Raw genomic sequence first — 24,909 nt, 5'->3', positions numbered from 1 at the left:
CAGGCATAGATAAGGAGAAGGAAAACTAGATGGCACAGTTGTGTTTGACCAAACACGAATATCTATGCCTGTGTTTCCCACCCTAGCCCCCTCAACCCACCATGACACTCTTAATCCATCATGACACCCCATATTCTAAAAGGGCTATCAGTATACCAACGAAAAAAAATTTAAAAAATTAATTAATTAAAAATCAAATAATACCCTTTAATTGCATTTGCTGTGTAAACGCTTGAGGGCGCTCCTCCTTAAATAATGCAACAAACATGTTCCATACAAAAAAAATCAGAAAAAAAAAATCAAAAAATCTGAATACCCCTTTAATCCCAAAACGGAGTGTCCCTTTAATGGCTGTTCCATCACCCTAACACCCCCTCACCCCTTAACCTACCATGACACCCCATATTCTATAAGGGCTATCAATATACCAACGAAAAAAATTAAAATTAATTAATTAATTAAAAATGAAATAATACCCTTTAATTGCATTTGCTGTGTAAATGCTTGAGGCGCTCCTCCTTAAATAATGCAACAAACACGTTCCATACAAAAAAAAATTAAAAAAAAAAAAAAAAAAAAAATCGGAAAAACCCTTTAATCCCAAAACGGAGTGTCCCTTTAATGGCTGTTCCATCACCCTAACACCCCTCACCCCTTAACCTACCATGACACCCCATATTCTATAAGGGCTATCAATATACCAACGAAAAAAATTAAAATTAATTAATTAATTAAAAATCAAATAATACCCTTTAATTGCATTTGCTGTGTAAATGCTTGAGTAACTCCTCCTTAAATAATGTAACAAACATGTTCCATACAAAAAAAAAAAAAAATCAAAAAATCTGAATACCCCTTTAATTCCAAAACGGAGTGTCCCTTTAATGGCTGTTCCATCACCCTAACACTCCCTCACCCCTTAACCTACCATGACACCCCATATTCTAAAAGGGCTATCAATATACTAACGAAAAAAATCAAAATAAATTCATTAAAAATCAAATAATACCCCTTTAATTGCATTTGCTGTGTAAACGCTTGAGGGCGCTCCTCCTTAAATAATGCAACAAACATGTTCCATACAAAAAAATCAAAAAAAAAAAAAATCAAAAAATCTGAATACCCCTTTAATCCCAAAACGGAGTGTCCCTTTAATGGCTGTTCCATCACCCTAACACCCCTCACCTCTTAACCTACCATGACACCCCATATTCTAAAAGGGCTATCAATATACCAACGAAAAAAAATTAAAAAAAATTAATTAATTAAAAATCAAATAATACCCCTTTAATTGCATTTGCTGTGTAAACGCTTGAGGGCGCTCCTCCTTAAATAATGCAACAAACATGTTCCATACAAAACAAAATCAAATGAAAAAAAACATCTGAATACCCCTTTAATCCCAAAACGGAGTGTCCCTTTAAGGGCTGTTCCATTTAATTTACATACTCCCTTGGGAATAGCTTTATAACAATACCTATATACATAAGAATTAATTGGACACATGCTAATCAGCTATTGTCATACCCTGATTTAATTATCCTTGGCAATAGCACAATGAGCACAAGGCTAACATCCTATCTATACCTTTTACGTAGAGATGGTGACATTCCTAGATACATTTAGACATTTGGGGCCCTGGGGCCCATAGTAAATGACCTATGGAGCTCATGCATATTAGTGAATGTCTTATGCCTAAGGGCTATCAGTGTACAAACTCAGGGCCCTGAGGCTGCTTTAATTGAAGAGAAACTGCATGTTTTGTATTTTAACATTTGGGCCCCTGGGGCCCGTGACCTTGACCTATGGGGCCAAAATGGGCAAAAGGCACATCTATGGGGTAGGGCCATTAAGTGTGCCAAATATGAGCCATGGGGCCCTTGTAGTTTTGGAGATAGCCCTGTTAATATGAAGGGTGAGAAGGAGGAGAAGGAGAAGGAGAAGAAGGACTAGATGGCACTGTTGTGTTTGAGCAAACACGAATATATATGCCTGTGATTCCCACCCTAACCACCAATGACCTTGACATGACCTTGACCATTATTGGCACTCGATAGTGATCCCATGGACCAAATTTGGTGACAATCCAACTATCTATACTCGGATGACCTTGATATGACCTTAACCAATATTGGTGCTCGATGGTGATCTCATTCACCAAGTTTGGTTACAATCTAATAATCTTTACTCTGATGACCTTGACTTGACCTTGACCATTTTTGGCATTCGATGGCGATCCCATGCACCAAGTTTGGTGGCAATCCAATAATCTTCACTCTGATGACCTTGACATGACCTTGACCATTTTGGGCATTCGATGGTGATCCCATGCACCAAGTTTGGTGGCAATCCAATAATCTATACTCGGATGACCTTGATATGACCTTGACCAATTTTGGTGCTCGATGGTGATCTCATCAACCAAGTTTGATGACAATCCAACCATTTTTACTCTGATGACCTTGACATGACCTTGACCATAATTGGCACTCGATGGTGATCTCATGCACCAAGTTTGATGATAATCCAACAAACTATACTCGGATGACCTTGACATGACCTTGACCCTTTTCGGCATTCGATTGTGATCACATCCGCCAAATATGATGACAATCCAACAATATATACTTAGATGACCTTGACATGACCTTGACCCCTGAAAGGCACATCTTTGGGGTGGGGCCATTAAGTGTGCCAAGCATGAGCCCTGGGGCCCTTGTAGTTTTGGAGCTAGCCCTGTTAATATGAAGCGTGAGAAGGAGAAGAAGAAGGAGAAGACTAAAGAGCATAAGGAGAATATATATGCCCTGCTACACAGGCATATATAAAAAGGAGAAGACTAAAGAGCATAAGCAGAATATCTATGCCCTGTTGCACAGGCATAGATAAGGAGAAGACTAAAGAGCATAAGCAGAATATCTATGCCCTGTTCCACAGGCATAGATAAGGAGAAGACTAAAGAGCATAAGCAGAATATCTATGCCCTGTTGCACAGGCATAGATAAGGAGAAGACTAAAGAGCATAAGCAGAATATCTATGCCCTGTTCCACAGGCATAGATAACTACAGGATAACAATATACCCGTCCATGCTTCGCATGCGGGTATAAGGATGGGAAGATACCCTGCATGCTCTGCATGCGGGTATAACTGGATGAGGAAGATGGGAGATTAGGATTAAGGAGCAACTTTATTGTTAGATTTAGTTCACCTAATTGTTATGGATTGATTGATTGTTATTTCTTATTGAACCCTGGATGAACCATTCAGTGTTTAGACATTAGACAATGTTTTCTCATGATGCCCAGAGCAGCGTATACAAACAGCCAGGTGTTAGGAACCCTGATCGGAACTGCCTGTGAGAGGTTTGTCATCAACTGCATCTGCCCTACAGTTCTGATGGAGAGAGTCTCAGTCTCACTCTATCCTGTAGCTGGTAGGCAGTTTGGACGATGTGATGGCATTTTTCGATACACGGCTTCCACTTCTCATGATCCTGTTGTTCTTTGTATCTGTTTCCACAGAGAAAGTCCTTCCTGGGAATCAAACATAGGCCTTTTCAGACCAGAGGTAAAGACATTGTGTCGCCCTGCTTGTTATCAGAACTAACATGAAAATGTTTTCTATTTTCAGTGATGTAGACATGCTAACCTTCTATGACCTCAGCGAAGATGCTCAAACCCTCCTCTGTAAAACCTACCCAACAGGCTTTCTAATGCAATATGACGCAGATGGATTCTTACCTAGTGTGAGGGCGCATGTTGCAATGGGATTAGCGAGTGTGGAAGTTGCACAGGCATTACAAAAAGTGTGGACGTCACGAAAGGCATATAGATTAAACGATGGCAGAAAGTTTGGTTGGCGAGAAATGTTTGATATTGCAGTGAAATGGAGAAGGTAAGATTGGTGAATTAAGTTTTCATATCCAAGTGCGTACTCCCCAACTGCGGTCATTTGGTGTAACTCGATGCTTTCTTACAGCGTTTGACATCTAGAAACCATGAACATCCATGGTTCATGTGCATCCACTGTTGTACAGAGGTTTCTCATATGTGTGTCCTTGTTTACCGGTGTTTACAAACAGTCACACACCCTCTTGTTGAGTTTTCGACTGTGTAGTTTTGCACACACACCCCCACCCTTCTAACCATGGACTTTTTCACACACACACCCTACACACACCCCTACTTGTAAAACGTGTACATCGGGGACATGCCTGTGTGTACGCTCATCTGGGACTATCCAACCGCGACTTCGATATGTCGCTATGCATGTGTGGAAATGTCCCCACTTTGCCGGGAAAAATCACATGTGTGTATCCCCTTGAAAGTCCTTGAAAATTGGAATTTTACCTAAAGTATAATTTTGACCAAATTTGGGGAGTGCAGAGGAGTTGTCACTTTCGTTAATATGTGCCGCATGGAGAGCCGCATCATGATTTTTGTGTTGTGGTAAGTCCTTGAAAATCATCCTTTTGGACCTTGAAAGTCCTTGAAAAGTCCTTGTATTTTAAAGGCTTCAAGGTGTGGGAACCCTGACTGTACTTTACTAAGGCAAAAAAAAAATTGTTTGTCCTCCACAGCTTTGAAAGAGGATGTGCGGCGGGCAGATTTTTTTTTTTTTTTTTTCGGATTTGGGGTATTTCTGGACCTTGCTAGAGCTAAATGCTACAATCATTCATGGTGACTTAAAAAAACCAACATTTTGTTTATTTAATATGCAGTTAAAGTTATAATTTGTGTTCATGTCATATAGTCTTTTAATGATTTAATGGGCTTTTTTTATTTTCAACCATGAAAGATCTTAGCATTTAGCTCTAGCTAGGTCCAGAGATACTCCATATCTGGAAAAAAAATTGAATTTTACTTATTTTTATTTTTAAAAAAAATAGAAAAAAAAAAATATTGGTCAGGCCTTCATCTGAGGAGCGGGCGGTGGAGGACAAACAAACAACTTTTTTTTTTGGCCTAATGTATTTTTCCTGTGTCTTTGTTTTTCATATATCAGGCTAATAGACCCAGACCAACCTGTCTTTTGGCTAGATCAGATGCCAAACGTCAATTTTGAAGCGGGATATAATAATCACATGAACCTGGTTAGAGGCCTTGAAAATCATCCTTTTGGACCTTGAAAGTCCTTGAAAAGTCCTTGAATTTTAAAGGCTTCAAGGTGTGGGAACCCTGACTGTACTTTACTAATGTATTTTTCCTGTGTCTTTGTTTTTCATATATCAGGCTAATAGACCCAGACCAACCAGTCTTCTGGCTAGATCAGATGCCAAACGTCAATTTTGAAGCGGGATATAATAATCACATGAACCTGGTTAGAGGCCTTGAAAATCATCCTTTTGGACCTTGAATGTCCTTGAAAAGTCCTTGAATTTTAAAGGCTTCATGGTGTGGGAACCCTGACTGTACTTAACTAATGTATTTTTCCTGTGTCTTTGTTTTTCATATATCAGGCTAATAGACCCAGACCAACCCGTCTTCTGGTTAGATCAGATGCCAAACGTCAATTTTGAAGCGGGATATAATAATCACATGAACCTGGTTAGAGGGCAGGTGTCCAACATACGTTTCTCCAAATATTTTGATATCATTTTTAATCTCACTAAAAAAATGGTCATGCAACATGGGTAAGTACAGATAAAGTATATTAGCATTTTATATATAAAATTGAATATTCAATTCATACATAGTAGTATAAATTCAATTAGAAGAATTTTTTGACTTCAACACTACTTACAATTTAATCGCTTACCTGGAGCGCTTTCACAGTAGCAACTGCGTCCTCAGCCGAATGTTATGGTTCTGATGATTTATGGCTAGACAACCTTGGATGACATCACACTAGTAGATGACGTCACATCAGGAAGAAAGAACCAAGCTTGAACAGAGACACTGGATGGACTTAGTCCAGTTTCAACCTGTCTCATACCCAAGCTTGGTTCTTTCTTCCTGATGTGACGTCATCTACTAGTGTGATGTCATCTAAGGTTTGTCATAAATCATCAGAGCCATAACTGGTTGACGAGTTGGTACTGTGAAAGCGCCCCGTAAGCTTATCAAATTTTAAGTAGTGTTGAAGTCAAAAATTCTAGCATTTTATATGTTTAAGGGACAATCCAAAAGTTTCAGTTTAATTGATTTCTTAGTTTGTTGATTGAGAATTATTTCAATAAAATTTTGAATTCTATACAACTTGGTTTGTTTGATGTGTTTGATTTGTATGACAGTTCTGAAACAAAAAACTTCCAAAATCTTTCTTCTTGGTATATTGGGTTCCATTTCATGAATTTATTTATTCTAATACATCATATCTTTAGAGATCTTACACTTTCTTAGAATATTTATTTATAAAAATAGACTAGTGCAATCAATTTGGGTTGTATATAAGGTTGTTACTAATATATTTGAACTGTTTAAAATACTAGTTTGAAATCATGAACTGTTCCTTATTTTAACCCCAGGGGCACTACTACCAGTCTTACAGAACTCCTGATTGGTTAATTACATGATATAATCATCTGAGTAACCAATCAACATACAGCTTTTAGATCTCTAGACAAATTTAAGCTTAATTCCTTTCGGGACTATACTGACTTTTCTTACCATATCTCTGATTGGCTCAATACATGATATACTCCGCCTTGTAACCAATCATAATAGTTCTTAAGATAATTTGACCAGTGGTGCCCATGGGGTTAATAATGTAGTTTGGTGTAATCCTTGGTGTAAGATATTCATGAGTTAGACTAGTGTAAAGACTTCATTGCGAAAGAGCAGCTTACAAAATAAAGCTGTATAATCTTTCAACGGAAGATATCTGTGCTAAGCTAATTCTGTGCAGTTTTACGTGAAGGATAACCCTACATTTTGGACAATGTATTGACTAACTCAATACATAACAGTGCACAAAAGAATTAAGGTACCAGTTATGTTCTTCCCTATATATCCTAAACAGATAATATATGTCAAAATTAAATTTGATTTTAATGAATGTGGCCTTAAATCCAAGCTAAAAGCTGCAACTATTGCTGCTGGTTCTAATTATGACATATCTGCATTTGTTTAGGATATACAGGGGTAAAAAGAACTGGTATCTTAATAGTTTTGTACACTACTGTGTTTGACATTGGTTGTGCCTTTGCTACACACTGATAGAATGAGAGTGGTTTGCATATGTGTAAACATTTGATTAAATAAGTGTATGTGTATCGGAAAGTCCCCAGTGGTGGGGTATTCTGAGAGAAACATTGCAGTGCTGTTGTCCAGTTTACTGTCAGTATTATAGTTTTCTCAGTGATTGTGTTGTTTTGATATGACATTGCCAGTATAAGATTCTGTCATTATAGGCCTTTTCAAATCAACATTAAAAATGTTCAGCTAACCAGGCCACATGCACCAGGTGCAATAGAGCATATGCAAGTGTTCTTACACTCGTGTAAATTCACATAAGCGCTTGCCATTTGGATGACCGGGAATATTATTATGAACTGGGTCATCATAAACAAATAGCAGATATATTTGGAAAGCTTTGATTTGAAAAGGTCTATACTGATAGTAGTATTGTATTTGTTGATGTGGTATGTGTTATTGCATCATTGCAAGGTGCACTAGCACCTAATAGGTAGACAGAAGGGGTTGCACGATGGAACTACCAGCTGTCTATATAACAGGGGGATTGAGCATGATGGACTTCTAGCTTTATAGAACAGAGAGAGTTGTAAGATGGACTTACTAGTGGCAATGAACAGAGGGAGTTGCATGGTGGACCTACTGGGCTACTATCTGTATAGAAAAGAAAAAGTTTGAGCATTATAGAACTACTAACTGCATAGAACCAGGTGGATTTGCACGATAGAACTATTGGTTGTACTGCAGAATTATTAGCTGTATAGAATAGAGGTAGTTGAATGATGGAAGTGAGAGTCATCACATAGAACAAAGAAGCTGACATGATTGATGGAAGTACTAGCTGTAAAGAACAGGGGTTGCATGATGGAACTACTAGAAGTTACAGAACACAGGTGCACAGTGGAATTACTGACTGTATAAAAATAGCAATACACAATGGATCTTTCAGCAGTATGATGAATACACTAGATTGAAGAGCTGTGTAGAAGAAGCAGTGAGCAGTTAGTAGTAATTTGATACATATCGTAACGAAGGAAAAGAGGAGCATTTGAAAGAAGACCTTGGATGGACGTAGAAAGCATAACTTTTTGGACGCAGCTCATGAAACAACTGGAAATTCAGGAATGGCACATTTGTCATCAGTACTGGATGAAGTCTGTGTTCAGCTGACATAACATTTGAAAGAGGAGGAGCATGTGAAAGAAGAGCTTGGATGGACGTAGGGTGCATAATTGTTTGGATGGAGCTCATGAAACAACTGGAAATGCAGGAATGGCACATTTGTCATCAGTACTGGATGAAGTCTGCGTTCAGCTGACATAACATTTCATATATAAAGTAGGTGGAATTGGAAGGAATTTAAATTGTAACATGGAGGTGGAAAATAAATTTTATATAAGTGAAGTGGAATGTAGAGTTGGGCAGTTTAAAGATTAAGCAGCGAGGCAGTGAAGTGGTGGTGATATATGGCAAAGATGGCGGTGATTCTGATGAAGAGATTGAAATGATGTGATGAATGGGACAAGTTAAATGATGTGTTTGTGAAGGGATGATGGTAAATTGGTGATGAGAAAATATAATGAGACTAATACTGAAACTAGTTATACTAATCATAAATGGTGATTCATGGAGGTTGGCCATGTCAAAGGTCAAAAATTGTAGGGTTGAAGGGTTACCAGAAAGGTGATCAAGAGACCTAAATATGGACTTAGTAATGATTCATGTGATACAAATGAGCTGATGCAGCAGAAAGTGCTGCAAAACATGATTGAGCCTGAACAAGTGGGATGAACTGGCGTGACTTCAATATTCCAAGTAATCAAATCTGCGTATAATCTGTTAAGGAGTGAAGTGCCTGGCCTATGCTTGGAGATTCAAATCAAAGATGGAATCGGTGGAATCAGTGGAATTAGTGGGAAAATGGAATTAGTAGAAACATTGAAATCAGTGGAGACATTGGAATCAGAAGAAACAGTGGAATTAGTGGAAACATTGGAATTAGTAGAAACATTGAAATCAGTGGAAACATTGGAATCAGTGGAATAAGTGGAAACAGTAGAATTAGTGGAAACATTGAAATCAGTGGACACATTGGAATCAGTGGAATTAGTGGAAACAGTAGAATTAGTAGAAACATTGAAATCAGTGGACACATTGGAATCATTGGAATTAGTGGAAACAATAGAATTAGTGGAAACATTGAAATCAGTGGACACATTAGAATCATCGGAATAAGTGGAAACAGTAGAATTAGTAGAAACATTGAAATCAGTGGACACATTAGAATAAGTGGAAACAGTAGAATCAGTAGAAACATTGAAATCAGTGGACACATTGGAATCAGTAGAAACATATTTTTCAGCAGTAGATAGAGGCAATGAATCATAAAAGAATAGTTTGAGATGCATTACTGGAAGATATGGGAAGAATCACATCTTCATGGCACAAAATAACCTGCACATACATTACATACATTAATTTTGGAAAATTGTTGTGTTTTGACAATTTTAAAGAAAAGAAAGAAATCAGCATTCAAAATTGTTGACAAACTTTGAACAGGTTGGCTTCACATTGTTAATGTTATCCATTCTGACAACTTACATTTAGTAATGGATCAGTGCATTTGACTATTGTATTGCTGTGGGTGCTTTATTGAAATTCACCAGACTGTTGAAACCTATTCAATTGCAAGCATAATTTAATGTTTATACATGCCATACTGTATTAATAGAGCACTGTGGGACAGTATGCAACTTGAAATAAAGACACAAACATTTGCAAGTTACATTATTTCTGGCTCAGAAGGCATATCACTTCCAGGTCAGTAGCTAACAAATGACTGACAAAATAATTAAAACATGCACACTTAAACAAAATAAAAAACTGAAATATTTCACATAATTAAGATGAAAAACGGTGATGGTGGAATAATGATTGATGATGAAATGGGGGATAATGAATGATTATGCAATAGTGAAGATGTAGTGATTAAAAAAAAGATTATTGTTATGCGTTCACCGTGAGGCATACTGGTTGCATTTTTTGCAATATCCGTCCGTGCTTCCGTCCTTCCATACCTCTGGATCTCGTGAATGGATGGGCGAATTGACTTCAGATTTTCAAGATAGGTGGGTCATGATCGGAAACTCTACTTTTTTGGGGGTGGTGGTGTTCAAGTTCATTTGAGGTCAACAAGTTTGTAAATTACAAGTTTGTCTCATAGAAGAGTTCAAATTCATCTTGTATAAACTGGTTGGTACGTGACCCAATGTCATTTTAGCCAATCATGTTTAACTATCATGACAGGTTGAAGGTCAACTGATTATGTTGACATGGAGATCTCTGCGAGATTATTTATGCACTACTCTCAGTCACGCACAGTGTTATTTCTTGGTTGAACACAAATCATTTTTCAATAGTACGGTATATGATGACAAAATTATGATTATCAATGGCGTGTCCAGGGGGTGCTTTGGGGGCTGAAAAACCCTGCACTTTGTTAAAAATCATGTAAAATCAGCTGGTTTTTTGTTGTTGTGATTTTAGCCATTAAGCCCCCTGCGTAACACTGAAAGCCTCTCTGAACCCCCCGCAGGAACAGATCCTGGACAAGCCGGTGATTATGTGGTGAAGAATGACGGTCATGTGGTGGTGATGATGTGATTGTGATGTCTCATGTTTTGGTGGTAATTATGGTGATGGTGAATTATATATTTAGATGAGAAAACAGCCATGGTGATGAGGAAATGGTGGTGAGGAGGAGGAGGAAGAATAAAATGGTGATTGTATAGCGATGAGTAGTAGTTGTAATGGTGAAGATTGGTGATGATTATATGATGACAAAATTATGATTATGTGGTGATGAATGATGGTCATGTGGTGATGATGTAATGGTCATGTGGTGATGATGTAATGGTAATGTGGTGATGATGTGATGGTCATGTGGTGATGATGTAATGGCCATGTGGTAATGATGTGATGGTCATGTGGTGATGATGTGATGGTCATGTGGTGATGATGTGATGGTCATGTGGTGATGATGTAATGGTCATGTGGTGATGATGTAATGGTCATGTGGTGATGATGTAATGGTCATGTGGTGATGATGTGATGGTCATGTGGTGATGATGTAATGGTCATGTGGTGATGATGTGATGGTCATGTGGTGATGATGTAATAATAATGTTGTGATGGTAATTATATGGTGATGGGGATTGATATGGATGTTGATGAGAAAATAAGGAAATGGTGATGACGATATGAGGAGAAGGTAATGAAATGATAATTACCAGTACTTGACGATAAGTAATGTGGTGTTGATTATGCATTGATGATGAAGTAGAGATGAAATAATTCGCTTGTGTGACGACGAAGAATCGAAAAATAATATGGTGATGAGAAAAGGTTGTTTTTGAGGTGGAGATGAGGTAGTGGCGATTATGTAGCGATGAAGAGAGGAAATGGTTATATAGTTGAGAGGAAATGGTGATAAATTGTAGGTGTTGAAAGTAATGATGTGATCATGAAAAACTGAGTTTCTGTGATGACAAAGATGTGGTGATGATTATCAGTAGTGTGTCCAGGGGGGGGGGGCTTTGGGTGCTGAAGCCCCCTCGCACTTTGTTAAAAACATGTAAAATCAGCCGTTTTTTGGCGATTTTAGCCATTAAGCCCCCCGCATAAATGTGAAAGCCCCTCTGAGCCCCCGCAGAAAAAAGATCCTGGACACGCCGGTGATTATGTAGTGATGAGGAATGGTTACGTAGTTGTGGAACTGGTGATAAATGTAGATGTTGAAAGTGGTGATGTGGTCAAGAAAAACTAGTAAGTTTATGGGATGACTGAAAGTAATGACGTGGTCATGAGAAACTAGTGAGTTTATGGGATGATAAGGATGTAGTGATGAGAAACAGGTTATAGGTTAGGCCAAAAAAAATATTGTTGTGTTGCCCTCAAGTGGAAAAATGGGAAAGTTGGGTCGGGCGGTCGGATTTTTTTTTTTTTTTTTTTTTTTTTTTTTTAACCTTCAGATTTAAAAAAATCCTCAAATATTAAATAATGCTTCTTCAATTAGGGGACATTTGTCAATTTTGACTTCTGGATACCTGTTAGACATCAATTAAAGACTAGTCTTTCAATATAATATTAATTTTAAGTGAAAAACATTGATTATTTGAACAAATCTGTAAAAATCATCATTCAAAAAAAAAAAAAAAAAAAATTGCGACCCTGATTTTTCAGGATTTAGGACCGGACGGTTGAGGGCAACACAACAATTATTTTTTTTGGCCTTATGCAGCTACGAGGAACTGATGATACTTGTGTGGTGGTGAAGAAAGGGTGTGGCAGTGATGAAATGATGATCACTGTTGATGAAGATACTGTTTTTTGGTGTGTGTTTTTTTGTGGAGATGAGAAAATTTTAATGTTGATGGGAATTTGTGATGAGTATATGATGGTGTAGAAATGATGAAAGCAGGAGACTACAGATATGTTTGTCATGAGTGTGCAAGGGATTGAAGATTGAAGATTGAAAGTTATAGAAAAAGAAGAATGAAATTGAGAAATTTATAGTGCTGATTGAAAATAGATACTGATTGAAGTAGAAAATGTGTTGGTTGAGATGGTGAAGCTGCAGTAGATTATATGGTAGCTGGATAATAAGCATGGCAGGTGAAAGACCTAGTGAGCTGACTGTGCTGTAGGACAGTGAAGTGGCAGGTAAACTGTGTGCACTTGAGTGTTGCAACTTTGAGAGATGGAAATAACAGATGAGGGGAAAGGGGACAGGTGCTATGCGGAAATGGTGTTTAGACTCAAAACAGGGAATATATGAAAGTCATGCAAAGAAAAACTATATGAAAGTGAAATTAAAGGAAAATCAAGGTTCTTAGTTGTGTAAAGCAGTGCAGTATTCTCTGCAATAACCAGGTGGAGTGAAACTAATATGGTACAATTATACCGTAAAAACTTTTAAAACATGCAAACATGAAAAGCCCCATCCACAAAAGTGTAAAGGGTTTTGAGCAAATCATTGATACACATAGTTATATACGAACAAGTAAACCTGCAAATGTGTGTCTCAACCCCACCAGCACAGTTGGTAAAGCGCCAGACTTTGGTACAATTTCATGTTTTCAAAGGTGCTCGATAGTAAGCACATATGCTCACTATTGAGTTTTTACGGTAGTACACTAACTGAAACATGACTAATAGCTACTGATTAAGAAGCTGAAGATGAGAAATAATGAGGAATTAGTGTGAGAGCTGGTGGAAGCAAAACTAATTTGACACTCATATTGTCTAACATACAGTGTAACTAATACATTTTTCGAAAACTGTAGAGAAGAGCAGTTGCAAACTTGTTGCAGTAGAGTGATGACAAGAGTGAGAAGAAATGTAGGAGGGTGTGTTTGATAAGGGAAGAAGAAATACAGAAGGAGAGATGCAATGGGAAATGTGGGGTCTTCTTACAGTAAGAAGAAAAAATAAGGAGGACACTGGAAGGCAAGAGCAAGAAGACATATGAGTTGAGATGCAATGGAGGAAATGTGTTTGTAGATACAGCAAGAGTGAGAAGAAATGTAGGAGCTAAGATGCAAGGGGAATGTGTTTGCAGATATGGCAAGAGTGAGAAAAAATGTAGACTAGGAGCTGAGATGTAAGTAAAGAGAAATGTGTGATCGGAAGGTGTAAGTAAGAGGAAATGTAGGAGAGAGATGCGGGGGCAATGTGGGAGAGAAGATGCAAGAGGAAATAATGTTGGAGTAGAAATACAAGCGGAAATGTGGGAGTGGAGATACAAGAGGAAATGTGGGAGTGGAGATGCATGAGGAAATGTGGGAGTGGAGATACAAGAGGAAATGTGGGAGTGGAGATGCAGGAGGAAATGTGGGAGTAGAGATGCAAGAGGAAATGTGGGAGTGGAGATACAAGAAGAAATGTGGGAGTGGAGATGCAAGAGGAAATGCGGGAGTGGAGATGCAAGAGGAAATGCTGTACTGGAGATACAAGAGCAAATGTGGGCGTGGAGATACAAGAAGAAATGTGGGAGTGGAGATGCAAATGAAATGTGGGAGTGGAGATCCAAGAGGAAATATGGGAGTGGAGATACAAGAGAAATGTGGGAGTGGAGATCGAGGAGGAAATGTAGGAGTGGAGATCGAGGAGGAAATGTAGGAGTGGGGATACAGGAGGAAATGTGGGAGTGGAAATACAAGAGAAAATGTAGGAGTGGAGATACAGGAGGAAATGTTGGAGTGGATATACAAGAGGAAATTTGGGAGTGGAGATGCAAGAGGAAATGTGGGAGTGGAGATACAAGAGGAAATGTAGGAGTGGAGATACAGGAGGAAATGTGGGAGTGGATATACAGCAGGAAATGTAGGAGTGGGGATACAAGAGGAAATTTGGGAGTAGAGATGCAAGAGGAAATGTGAGATTGGAGATACAGGAGGAAATGTAGGAGTGTAGATACAGGAGGAAATGTGGGAGTGGAAATAGAGGAAATGTGGGAGTGGAGATACAGGAAGAAATGTGGGAGTGGAGATGCAAGAGGAAATGTGGGAGTGGAGATACAGGAGGAAATGTAGGAGTGGAAATACAGGACGAAATGTGGGAGTGGAGATGCAGGAGGAAATGTGCGAGTGGAGATACAGGAGGAAATGTAAGAGTGGAGATACAGGAGGAAATGTGGGAGTGGAGATGCAAGAGGAAATGTGGGGTTGGCAAGAGAAAATGTTGGAGTGCAGATACAGAAGGAAATGTGGGAGTTGAGATGCAAGAGGAAATGTAGGAGTGGAGATACTGGAGGAAATGAGGGAGTGGAGATACAAGAGGAAATGTGGGAGTGGAGATACAAGAGGAAATGTAGGAGTGGAAATACAAGAGGAAATGTAGGAGTGGAGATACAGGAGGAAATGAGGGAGTGGAAATACAAGAGGAAATGTAGGAGTGGAGATACAGGAGGAAATGTAGGAGTGGAGATACAAGAGGAAATGTGGGGTTGGAGATACAAGAGGAAATGTGGGAGTGGAAATACAAGAGGAAATGTAGGAGTGGAGATACAGGAGGAAATGAGGGAGTGGAGATACAAGAGGAAATGTGGGGTTGGATATGCAAGAGGAAATGTAGGAGTGGAAATACAAGAGGAAATGTAGGAGTGGTGATACAGGAGGAAATGGGGGAGTGGAAATACATGAGGAAATGTAGGAGTGGAGATACAGGAGGAAATGTAGGAGTGGAGATACAAGAGGAAATGTGGGAGTGGAGATGCATGAGGAAATGTGGGAGTGGAAATACAAGAGCAAATGTAGGAGTGGAGATACAGGAGGAAATGTGGGAGTGGGGATACAAGAGGAAATGTAGGAGTGGAGATACAAGAGGAAATGTGGGAGTGGAGATACAAAAGGAAATGTGGGAGTGGAAATACAAGAGGAAATGTAGGAGTGGAGATACAGGAGGAAATGTGGGAGTGGAGATGCAAGAGGAAATGTAGGAGTGGAGATACAAGAGGAAATGTGGGAGTGGAGATACAGGAGGAAATGTGGGAGTGGAGATGCAAGAGGAAATGTGGGGTTGGAGATGCAAGAGGAAATGTGGGAGTGGAGATGCAAGAGGAAATGTGGGAGTGGAGATGGAAGAGGAAATGTGGGAGTGGAGATGGAAGAGGAAATGTGAGAGGTATTTGGAAGTAACTGTATGGTAAGAGGATGAGAACAGACGGAAGTGGAATGCTTCTGCTTGCTGTGTGAAAATTGTCAGGAGTAGCAGGTCATTGAAAATATGATTAAGAACATAATTGAAAAACAATATTTCTAAAATAGTATTTACTTGTTTCAGCTGACTGAAAAATAAAATAAAAAGTACTAAAGTACCCAAAGTACCTAAATATAGAAATTAATCAACACAAATTCATATGCATGAACAGATTGTAACAAAATACAAACCATCACCGGATGAGAACTACCATCAGGAACCATCACATGGCCTGTTGAACATAAGGTACATCTTTGTACACTACTTCACTTGATGGACCAGATACATCTTTCACACTTGATGGACCTCCTGTGTCACATATCCACTTCAGGACAAACTACCACAACACATGTTCATGCTAAGTATTATATGTATCCTATTTATTCTTTTTGTGTGTCGTCGTTGGGCAGGAAAAACCTCCTGTGTGCTTGTGGCCCCTGAACGTGTTTAAAACAAAACTGCCAACAGGTTACATAGGCGGTTTTGCTTTAAACATGTTCAGGGCCCAATGACACATAGGAGGTTTTTCCTGCACAAGGACGGAATGTACTTGTCAATAGTGTAGTGTTGAATATTAATTGTTAACTGTAGTGTACGCTCATTTAAGCTAAGAAACTTTGCTATGACTAAGTGAAGCGTATGTTTCTTATTTCAGGCATTCGTTAGCAAGACTGAAAAACGACAGATTGGATGATAAATTCCCGTATGCCTTAGAGAAGATAGCAACATGCGATGAACTGCTGCAGATGGTGAAGAAAATGAAGATAGTAGGGAGTAATGGGCCAGGTTTTATGGTATCTACAAAGATAAGCAGCACCAAGGAGAAGGGGCAGAAATTAGAGGGCGCTCTAATAACACTAACTGGGGACTCGTAAGTGACAAACAAATTCAGTAGGCTTATGCTTGTTAACTGCAAAGTGTAGGCCTTTTGGGACAAGGAATGGGACTTGCCACCTTGCCAACTCACTGTGCTGAGCTCTGAACCAAGTAGGAGATTTGCATGGCTGAATGATCATGAATTGATTACACATTAGAGTAAATGTTCATTTGGTGGGGGTTTTAAACTGCACTCAACCACATGTGTTTTTCCATTAGTAACAAGCCATGAATCAACTTTTGTGACATTCAAATAGGGCAGTTTTTGTCTTCCATTTGTGCTCATTCAGCCATCAAGTCATGGACATTTTCATTTTTACACAACAATTTAATAGTAAACAGTCATATAATTATTTCTATTGGTGCAAAATTTTACCTTACGATGTTATGACGAAATGTTGAGAGGGGGACTTATTTCTTGTGATGTGTTTATGTTAATAATAATAGAAGTTGCTCTGTTTATTGGTAATTATGAGGGGGATATAGAGAACATGGGAAGGAGAATACATACATGCATTTATATATTTCTGTAGCACTGCTACATGTAGAACTAAGCTCTCAAAGAAAAAAAACAAAGTAAAAGAATTTCATGTGGAAAACCAGAACAGTGCACACTGCCTGTGAAAGAAAGCCTACATAATCTGAGGATACAAATGTGACTTCAGATCGTGAACTTTGTTGAAAGCACCCCCTGATTGTGATTCCCTGATACCAATTAGCAGTCTAGTCCATGTGCGAGGTGCAACATAAGAGAAGGTCCTATGTTTAGCTGACATAAGGGTTTGAGTCAGGAGGGTGGTGCATGTCAGCAACAAAATGTAGACCAACACACGCAGGACAGCGCAGGGAAACACAATTAGATGGGTACTTGGGTACAATCTGGATAGGGCATTTGAACACTGTGACTAAAACTTTGAAATTGATGCACTCTTCAACAGAGAGCCAACAAGCAGAATGGCCCCAAATCTGGGTTATTGCAATTTTAATAATGAGGTTTGTATGTATGACAGCGTTTGAGCTTTGACTTACGTTTGGCGGACAGAATGGTGGGAACTTAAAGTGAAAGATATCCTACTTAAAGGAACATTTTCTGGGGTGAAATTTTGTGTAGAAACTGACTCTGACATAAAAATGCATAATTGTCAACTTGAAAATTTTCCCCATAGCACTGTACAGGCATAGTTCTGCCCAAGTCCTCAAATTTGAGCGAAAATTGGCTAAAAAATAAGTCCTTCAAAACTGGGACTCTCAGGGCTAAACAAACATAAACTTGCTCTAGAGGGAGGTCTTGGCTATAGCAAGTTTATATTTGTTTAGCCTTAAACCTCACAGTTTTGAAGGACTTTTTTTTTTTGCGAAGGCCTTTATTTTGTAAATGTTAGGGGTAGGGGTAACATAATACTACTTTAATTTTTGTCAGTACATTCAACTGTGTCAAGTTTTATACCACTATTTAGCTAGTGAAATACTGAACATAAAAACACAAAAAGCATCTCAATAGCTCATACCATTGAGGAGTTATGGCTTTTCAAGCTCAAAATTAGGTAAAAATTTCATTTTTTCCCAAATCAATTGTCACCCTGACCTCCAACTTTCTAACCCTGTTACAAAAATAAAGAATCAGATTTATCCCATTTAATGATTTGAATATCACAAATGTACCTTTGTCACATAATTAGCATAAAAACTTAGGCACTACTCAGTAGTTTTCATGTTCATACACTCACAGGAAATTAGCAAGTCAAAATTTTGTCACCCCAAAACGGCCATTTTCGACCAAAATTGGACCAAAAAATGAATTTTTCTCAATATCAGTGAAAAATAAGGGGTTTTAAGTGCCAAAATATGAAAATATGTGACATTTTACCCCTAGAAACATTCAAGCAATCAAGAATTTTGACTGTTTTCACCCCTAAATATTTTTTTCACACGTGTGTCCGCCAAATGTAAGTCAAAGCTTGAATGCTGTCGTATGGGAATCACCTTTGAAAAAAATTATGATATAATATGCTTGATATTGTGGCTAAACATGACAATGTTTCTTTGTTTTTTCATTCACATACTGCCCACTCACCACCACCAACAGCCAGGGCTGCAAAAAACGTGGAAACCAGGAAGCTCAAAGGTAAATTTATGGGATTTAGAGGTAAATTTTGATTACCACTGAATATAACAATTCTATACATAAGATATTATGTAAACTGTTGCTATCTTGGAGCAAAATTTGGCTTATCTTCCTTCCAAGGAAATGGACGTTTTTTTCAGACCTGGCAGCAGCAATATTTTTTGCATAAACCAATAAATATTACTTAAATGAGTATTTTGTGATCCTAGCATCCTCTTTTTATGACATTATTCATGAAAAAAGCTTAATCCCAAAATTTCAGTTGATTCCGATTTTGCGTTTGCGAGTTATGCATGATTTTGTGTATTGCGATGCTCAATAGGCCACTGTGTTGTCATTTCGTTCTGGTAGACCTGAAAGAAATACTACCAGAACGAAATACAAATTTGATGATATTTTTGCTAAACAAATCAATCTGCAAGATTGTTTTTGTACATAAAAATTATGTGAGGTTTCCAGTGGTATAAATATCTCAACTTTTTTGTGAAAAGTGGGGGGGGGGGGGTTATGAGGCTATGGATCACAAAATGCCCCTTTAAGTTGTAGTACAGCATAAGTATCATTTCATTGTGAACAAAGAAGTATTTATCTGTTCAGAGATCATAGCTCTTATTGGAATAACCTATATGATCCTGTGTCATATACTGGGGTACCCAAAAAGGTGGTTTTGTTACATTTTGATGTGCAGTTTGGATTTCAAAACACCTGTCTCTTGAGTATTCCTTCACTTAGAAGATTCAATTAGGTCTTAAATTGAGGCTAATTTATTCTAGATTACTCATGTTTTTATCCTATTTTAAAATATTTTAAAATTATTTTCTTATGACGTTTGGCATGAAATGTGCCAAGGGTGGCTGAGGATTAGGGGGAGGAGGATTAGGGGGAGGGATTCATATCGTAAATTTGATTTAAAACCCCCATTAAAAATTTGAATCTAGTACAAAAATGTCTAAATGGACTTCCAGACATCTAAACCAAGTAAATAAATACAGAAGTTCATTTTAAAGACCAATACTTGCTCAGAATGATTGTAAATGTGGAAAAAGAGGTGGGGTTACACCCTCCCTACTTTGTGATTGTTTTTGCCTGCACTCTCTCATTTTTTAACCGATTTCCATAAAAAAAGGTGTCAAAATGCTCAGGAGAATGAACCACTTCAAATGAGATGTGTAGGTAAAATGTTTGAACCATTTAATTTTTTTACTATGTAACACAAAGGTACCCCAGGTTGTGACACAGGACCATATCCTTCTATCTTCTATATTACAGAACGGGTAATGTGTTATTTTCACTCGACACCGCTACAACTCGAAAAAGAACAGAGCAGTATCATGCAGAGTTAGATTTCCTATGGCAGTTTTTGGTAGATGAAGTCAAAAAGGACCCCAATAAATTACCTAAAGATGTGGTGAGTTCATTGCAATAATTAATCATTATTATATGAAATTTATTGGGTAGCCTTTTGTAAAATATCAAATGTGACACAATCTGCTCCATGGGGGCCAAAGGAGGCATTTTTGAAAATTGAGTTACTATAATTATCACTAGATATATAAACATTAGGCTATCATATACTGAAAACACCAAAGGTTTAGCATACTTGGTTCTAAAGTTAAGAAGTTTTGTGATTTTCTTATGTATTTTATTGTTTTTTACTCCATATTTTTGCTTTCATCTCAATTTCAAACTTGCCGCCTTTGGCTCTCATGGACCAGATGGTGTCACAAATATAAAACTGCAAATCATACACTTTGTGATACCTGTATACACCGGCGAAGTGATGTAATAATGGGACTAACTACCATAACAATAGGTGAAAACAATTTTTGAATATACAGTAATATCGCACTGCACTGGTACGTTCACACAGTACCTCTGCATTGAACCATACCATGCTGATCACTCGCACCTGTAAGATTAGTTTCTTTGAAAAGACTGGTATTGTATTCAATCTGCGATTGCAGATATACACAGGGGATGAGTGCAACCTGCTTGTAGTGCAGCGCGACATATTCAGAAATTGTTTGCACCTATTGCTATGGTAGTTAATTTGATTATTACATCACTTCACTTCGCCAGCTTATATCTGTACAATGTGAATGCTATGAATGAATGAAGAAGTCAGCAACAGGGAGAATCATCATAACCACCTTTTTACTCTTTTTTTCATTGCAGGAGTTTGATGTGATGACCAATATCATCCTCTCCATCGCTTACTATTTTTATAATTTAATGCCTCTATCAAGGGGAACAAGGTAATACATTGCAAAAATCTTTTTAAGGGGTCAGTCACCCACCTTTGCACTGTATTTGTGGGGGGATTGAGAGCACATCAAATGTATATCTTCAATACGAAAGGTAAAGAAATTATCATATGATAGATGGCTTTTCATCCCAGCTTTGGAAGTATATATCATTTTAAGTATATATCATTAGATTGATAAAGTTTACTAGGAGGGTTGTCAAATGTCAAAAATATAATTTTTTGATAAGTTGTATCATAAATTTGTATTATTGTATTGCGAATTTCAAAAAATAAAAAATTATTTGATATCAAGAGGATATTCCTCGTATTCAGAAAGCAATTTGGTGACGTGTCTGATGTGCTCTCAGGTCCCACAAAAATACTGTGCAAACGTGGCTTATAAACTCTCACATATCATCTGCTTTCCTTTCTCAATCTATCCCTCTCGTTCTCGGCCCCCCCCCCCCCCCTCTATCAACCGGTTTCTCTGCTCTTCTCACACATTGTACCTATATTAGTTCCCATAGAAATTTGAACCTCTCTTGCTCTGATTGACTTGTGCACCCTGTTAATGAGCAACGTAAGTAGGGTTTTGTATTCCCTGTGTAACACTTCATGGGCACCAAATGCAGCTTTGATGCGTAATCTAAAGCCATGATTTCTCTGTGATACGGAAAAACGGCCTAAAATGCCTAAATATTGTGTTAATTTGCAAAATAAAACAAAGAAAAGTGATTTTTTAGCAGTAATCAACCATTAAACAATCAATTATAGCATTAATTCTAGGGCTACGATGCAAGAGTTTGGTCATACTACAGTAAAACTACGTAAGACAAAATACACTTTTAAAGCATGTTTGTTTGAACTTTTCAGTGCTTTATAGTGGAAAACAGAAAATCACAGAAATCGTCCAATTTGTAACACAGATTTAAAATTTTGTAACACGGAGAAACCATGGCTTTAGCATAATCATATGATTGTGGGCTGATTGAATTAGCCAATCAGAAGCCCACTCTGTGTTTATGCTGTGTACACAAGGTAATTAGCAAGATCCATTCTTCTCTTCCAGTAAGTGTACATTCACACATTTCAATTAGTGGGTTTTTAGCGGGTTCGCAATCGGACAAGTTACTGTCAAGCTTTGGTCGGAAGTAGTTGATTTCTTCAGGACTAAGTACCTAAGAATGAGACATGTAGACCGCCCCTTGCCTACTGATGACTCTGAAAAGAGCTGTTCACTGAAGACTGCCCCTTGTCAACAGAGAACAAGTAGATCTCGCTTATCTGCTAATATAAAGGTTTTGGTGGCTCTGAAAGAGCCGTTCACTGAAGACTGCCCCTTGTCTACAGAAACAAGCAGACCTCGCCTATCTGCTGATTTTAAAGGTTTGGTGGCTCTGAAAAGAGCCATTCACTGAAGACTGCCCCTTGTCTACAGAAACGAGCAGACCACGCCTATCTGCTAAATTTAAAGGTTTGGTGGCTCTGAAAAGAGCCGTTCACTGAACATTTTATGCAACTCTGTCATGTCTTTTTTCTCATATCATAAGTGCATCATGTATTTTATCTTTTGGCTAACGATGAATTAGGCCCCAAATAGAACTCATGTGTGTAAATCTGTACTCTCTCTTATCAATATTTGCAGCTCGGTTGCTTATGCAGTAGCACTAGGACTGATCTTATCCCTGGGTCGTGAGGTCACAGGTCGTATCCCACGAGGCAAGGTCATGGATGTGGAAGCCATACTTGCAGGAAGTCCGGAGGCATTTGCTACATTAGCTAAAAGCTGGATGGATATAAAAGTGTAAGTATTATAGGGGCGTTTGAAGGTAGATTTTTGTCCTCAGGTGACGGAAAAAAACCTGTTTTACAGGCCCGACTGACCCAGATTTTGCATTTTGGGGATTTTTTTTTACTTTTGGCTAAAATCATGTAAAAGCAGCCATTTTGGGGCCTAAATTTATTGATTTTGATTGAACAGTTTTAAAAAATTCAGAACATTTTCAAAATATGTTTGTAAAAAAAATTATCGAATTTTGGCTGATTTTTCAAGTTTCTGGTAAATTTGGTGATATTTTAGGGTCAGTTTAGCCTCTAGAAATAAAATCCAGACCGGCCGACCCTAATCAACCATCAACCTGTAAAACAGTATTTTTGTTGTTAAAAAGGGTCATAATGTTTTGTGTTTCCACAATGATTTAGGGAACATGTCCTGCTTTTCCCCATGAGAGCTACCTGTCGATTTGCCAAAAAGAAGTTTTCATTATCAATTGGACCAATCAGCAACATTGTTAGAATAATTTCACCACGCAAAAAAATGGTAAATTATTTGCAAAGCTTCATTCTGATTGGTGATTAAAGTAAAGATATCATGTAATTGAGCACTACCTGCCGATCTAACATTGCCTCTGATTGGTCAATTATGTGATATCTTCACTTTAATCAACAATCAGAATGGAGCTTTGACAATAACCCACCCCAATATTTTTGCATGGTGAAATTATTCTAACAATGTTGTTGATTGGTCCAATTGATAATGAAAACTTCTTTTTAGCCAATCAGCAGTTAAATCTCATGGGGCTAAAGAAATTGTAATATTCATGCATTCTCTTTTGTGTTCAACATTTCAGTTCAAAAACAAACATCTCATCACTCCCGTCAGTGGAAGAAACATTCCCGACGCTGAGATACATGTTGGAAGTAATGAATGCTGGCGTGCAAGCGTGTAACCTCACTTGTGCTACATAGCGACCACGGCAACCACGTCATCCAGGCTTTCTTTAACAGGCTGCCCATTTGCAAAGCAGCAAGTTATATTTTTTAACAGTAAATGTGCAATCTTTTTATACAGGCTGTTTTTTTATTAATATGTAGCAGGGTGAAATATCATGAAATGTAAGGACAAACTCTACCTGTTTTTTAACCAAGAAAATGTGTTCTTTTAAACCTGATTTGTAGAACCAAATCACCAAAAATGATTTAAAATCACTGTGCCATTTTAGTACAAAATTGTAAAAGTACAGGTTGTTTTTAAACTTTTATACGTAAGTAAAAGTCAACGAAAACATTTGATAATATTAATGTTACTCATATTGTAACACAAGTGTGCCATTGTATTAGGGACCGTTCACCAACACTTGTTAGGGGGCCTGATGCAAAAAAATTTCATTGCGAAAAATTTTCGGGGGCCCCCACTTTACAGACCTCAAAAATTTCAGCCCCCCCCCTTTTTGACATGAAAATTATGGGTCAACCCCATAGAAAAGCATATAAACTTAATTTTTCCAGGAAAATTTGTGGTAATTTTTTTCAGGCCCTCCCTTAGGAGGGTCACAAATTTTCAGGGCCCTCCTTTTTTTCTTTTTGCCCCCCAACAAGTGTTTGCGAACGGTCCCTTAGCTATGTTCAAATAATTTGGGTATGTCGCACCTTTGAAACTTTCCCATGTACCAGTCACTAAACGTCTGTTATTAATTATTACCAAGTATTCTGCTTCCCCCGACCCTTCCAATTGGGTTCATTCACAATATGATGCACCTCTAGTGGTTTGCTGGGGTAAGGCCAAAAGAAGCAGTGTATCATGGGAAAAGTCAACATTGGGTAAATAATTTATTAATGTTACATGTGAATGCACACTAAAACAGCAATTTACATTATTACAGTAGCTCCATTTTCTATTATATATATTTTCTATTGATAAGACAGAATCCTTTGTGGAGCTGGTACTATTATCACACTCATGTGAAAATGCAATAGTGGCTGTTATAGAAC

General features: G+C 38.0%; 1 protein-coding gene across 1 annotated transcript in view; it reads left to right on the top strand.

Moving 5' to 3' along the window:
• The window catches only part of LOC140153581 (tetratricopeptide repeat protein 13-like), a 106,448-nt gene extending 81,995 nt beyond the window's left edge, over window positions 1-24,453 (top strand). Inside the window, exons 12-19 of the mRNA XM_072176362.1 lie at window positions 3,633-3,896; window positions 5,461-5,634; window positions 16,548-16,763; window positions 18,855-18,893; window positions 20,163-20,301; window positions 21,069-21,148; window positions 22,784-22,942; window positions 23,769-24,453. Coding sequence (XP_072032463.1) covers window positions 3,633-3,896; window positions 5,461-5,634; window positions 16,548-16,763; window positions 18,855-18,893; window positions 20,163-20,301; window positions 21,069-21,148; window positions 22,784-22,942; window positions 23,769-23,886 — 1,189 coding nt within the window. The 3' untranslated portion in view covers window positions 23,887-24,453. The remainder of the gene's footprint in view (window positions 1-3,632; window positions 3,897-5,460; window positions 5,635-16,547; window positions 16,764-18,854; window positions 18,894-20,162; window positions 20,302-21,068; window positions 21,149-22,783; window positions 22,943-23,768) is intronic.
• The last annotated feature ends 456 nt before the right edge of the window (window positions 24,454-24,909 follow it).

The sequence above is a fragment of the Amphiura filiformis genome, chromosome 5, assembly GCF_039555335.1.
Source record: "Amphiura filiformis chromosome 5, Afil_fr2py, whole genome shotgun sequence".
NCBI classification, from domain to species: Eukaryota; Metazoa; Echinodermata; class Ophiuroidea; order Amphilepidida; family Amphiuridae; genus Amphiura; species Amphiura filiformis.
The sequence above is the reverse complement of the archived record's forward strand: the minus strand, read 5'-3'. Positions and strand labels throughout refer to the sequence as shown.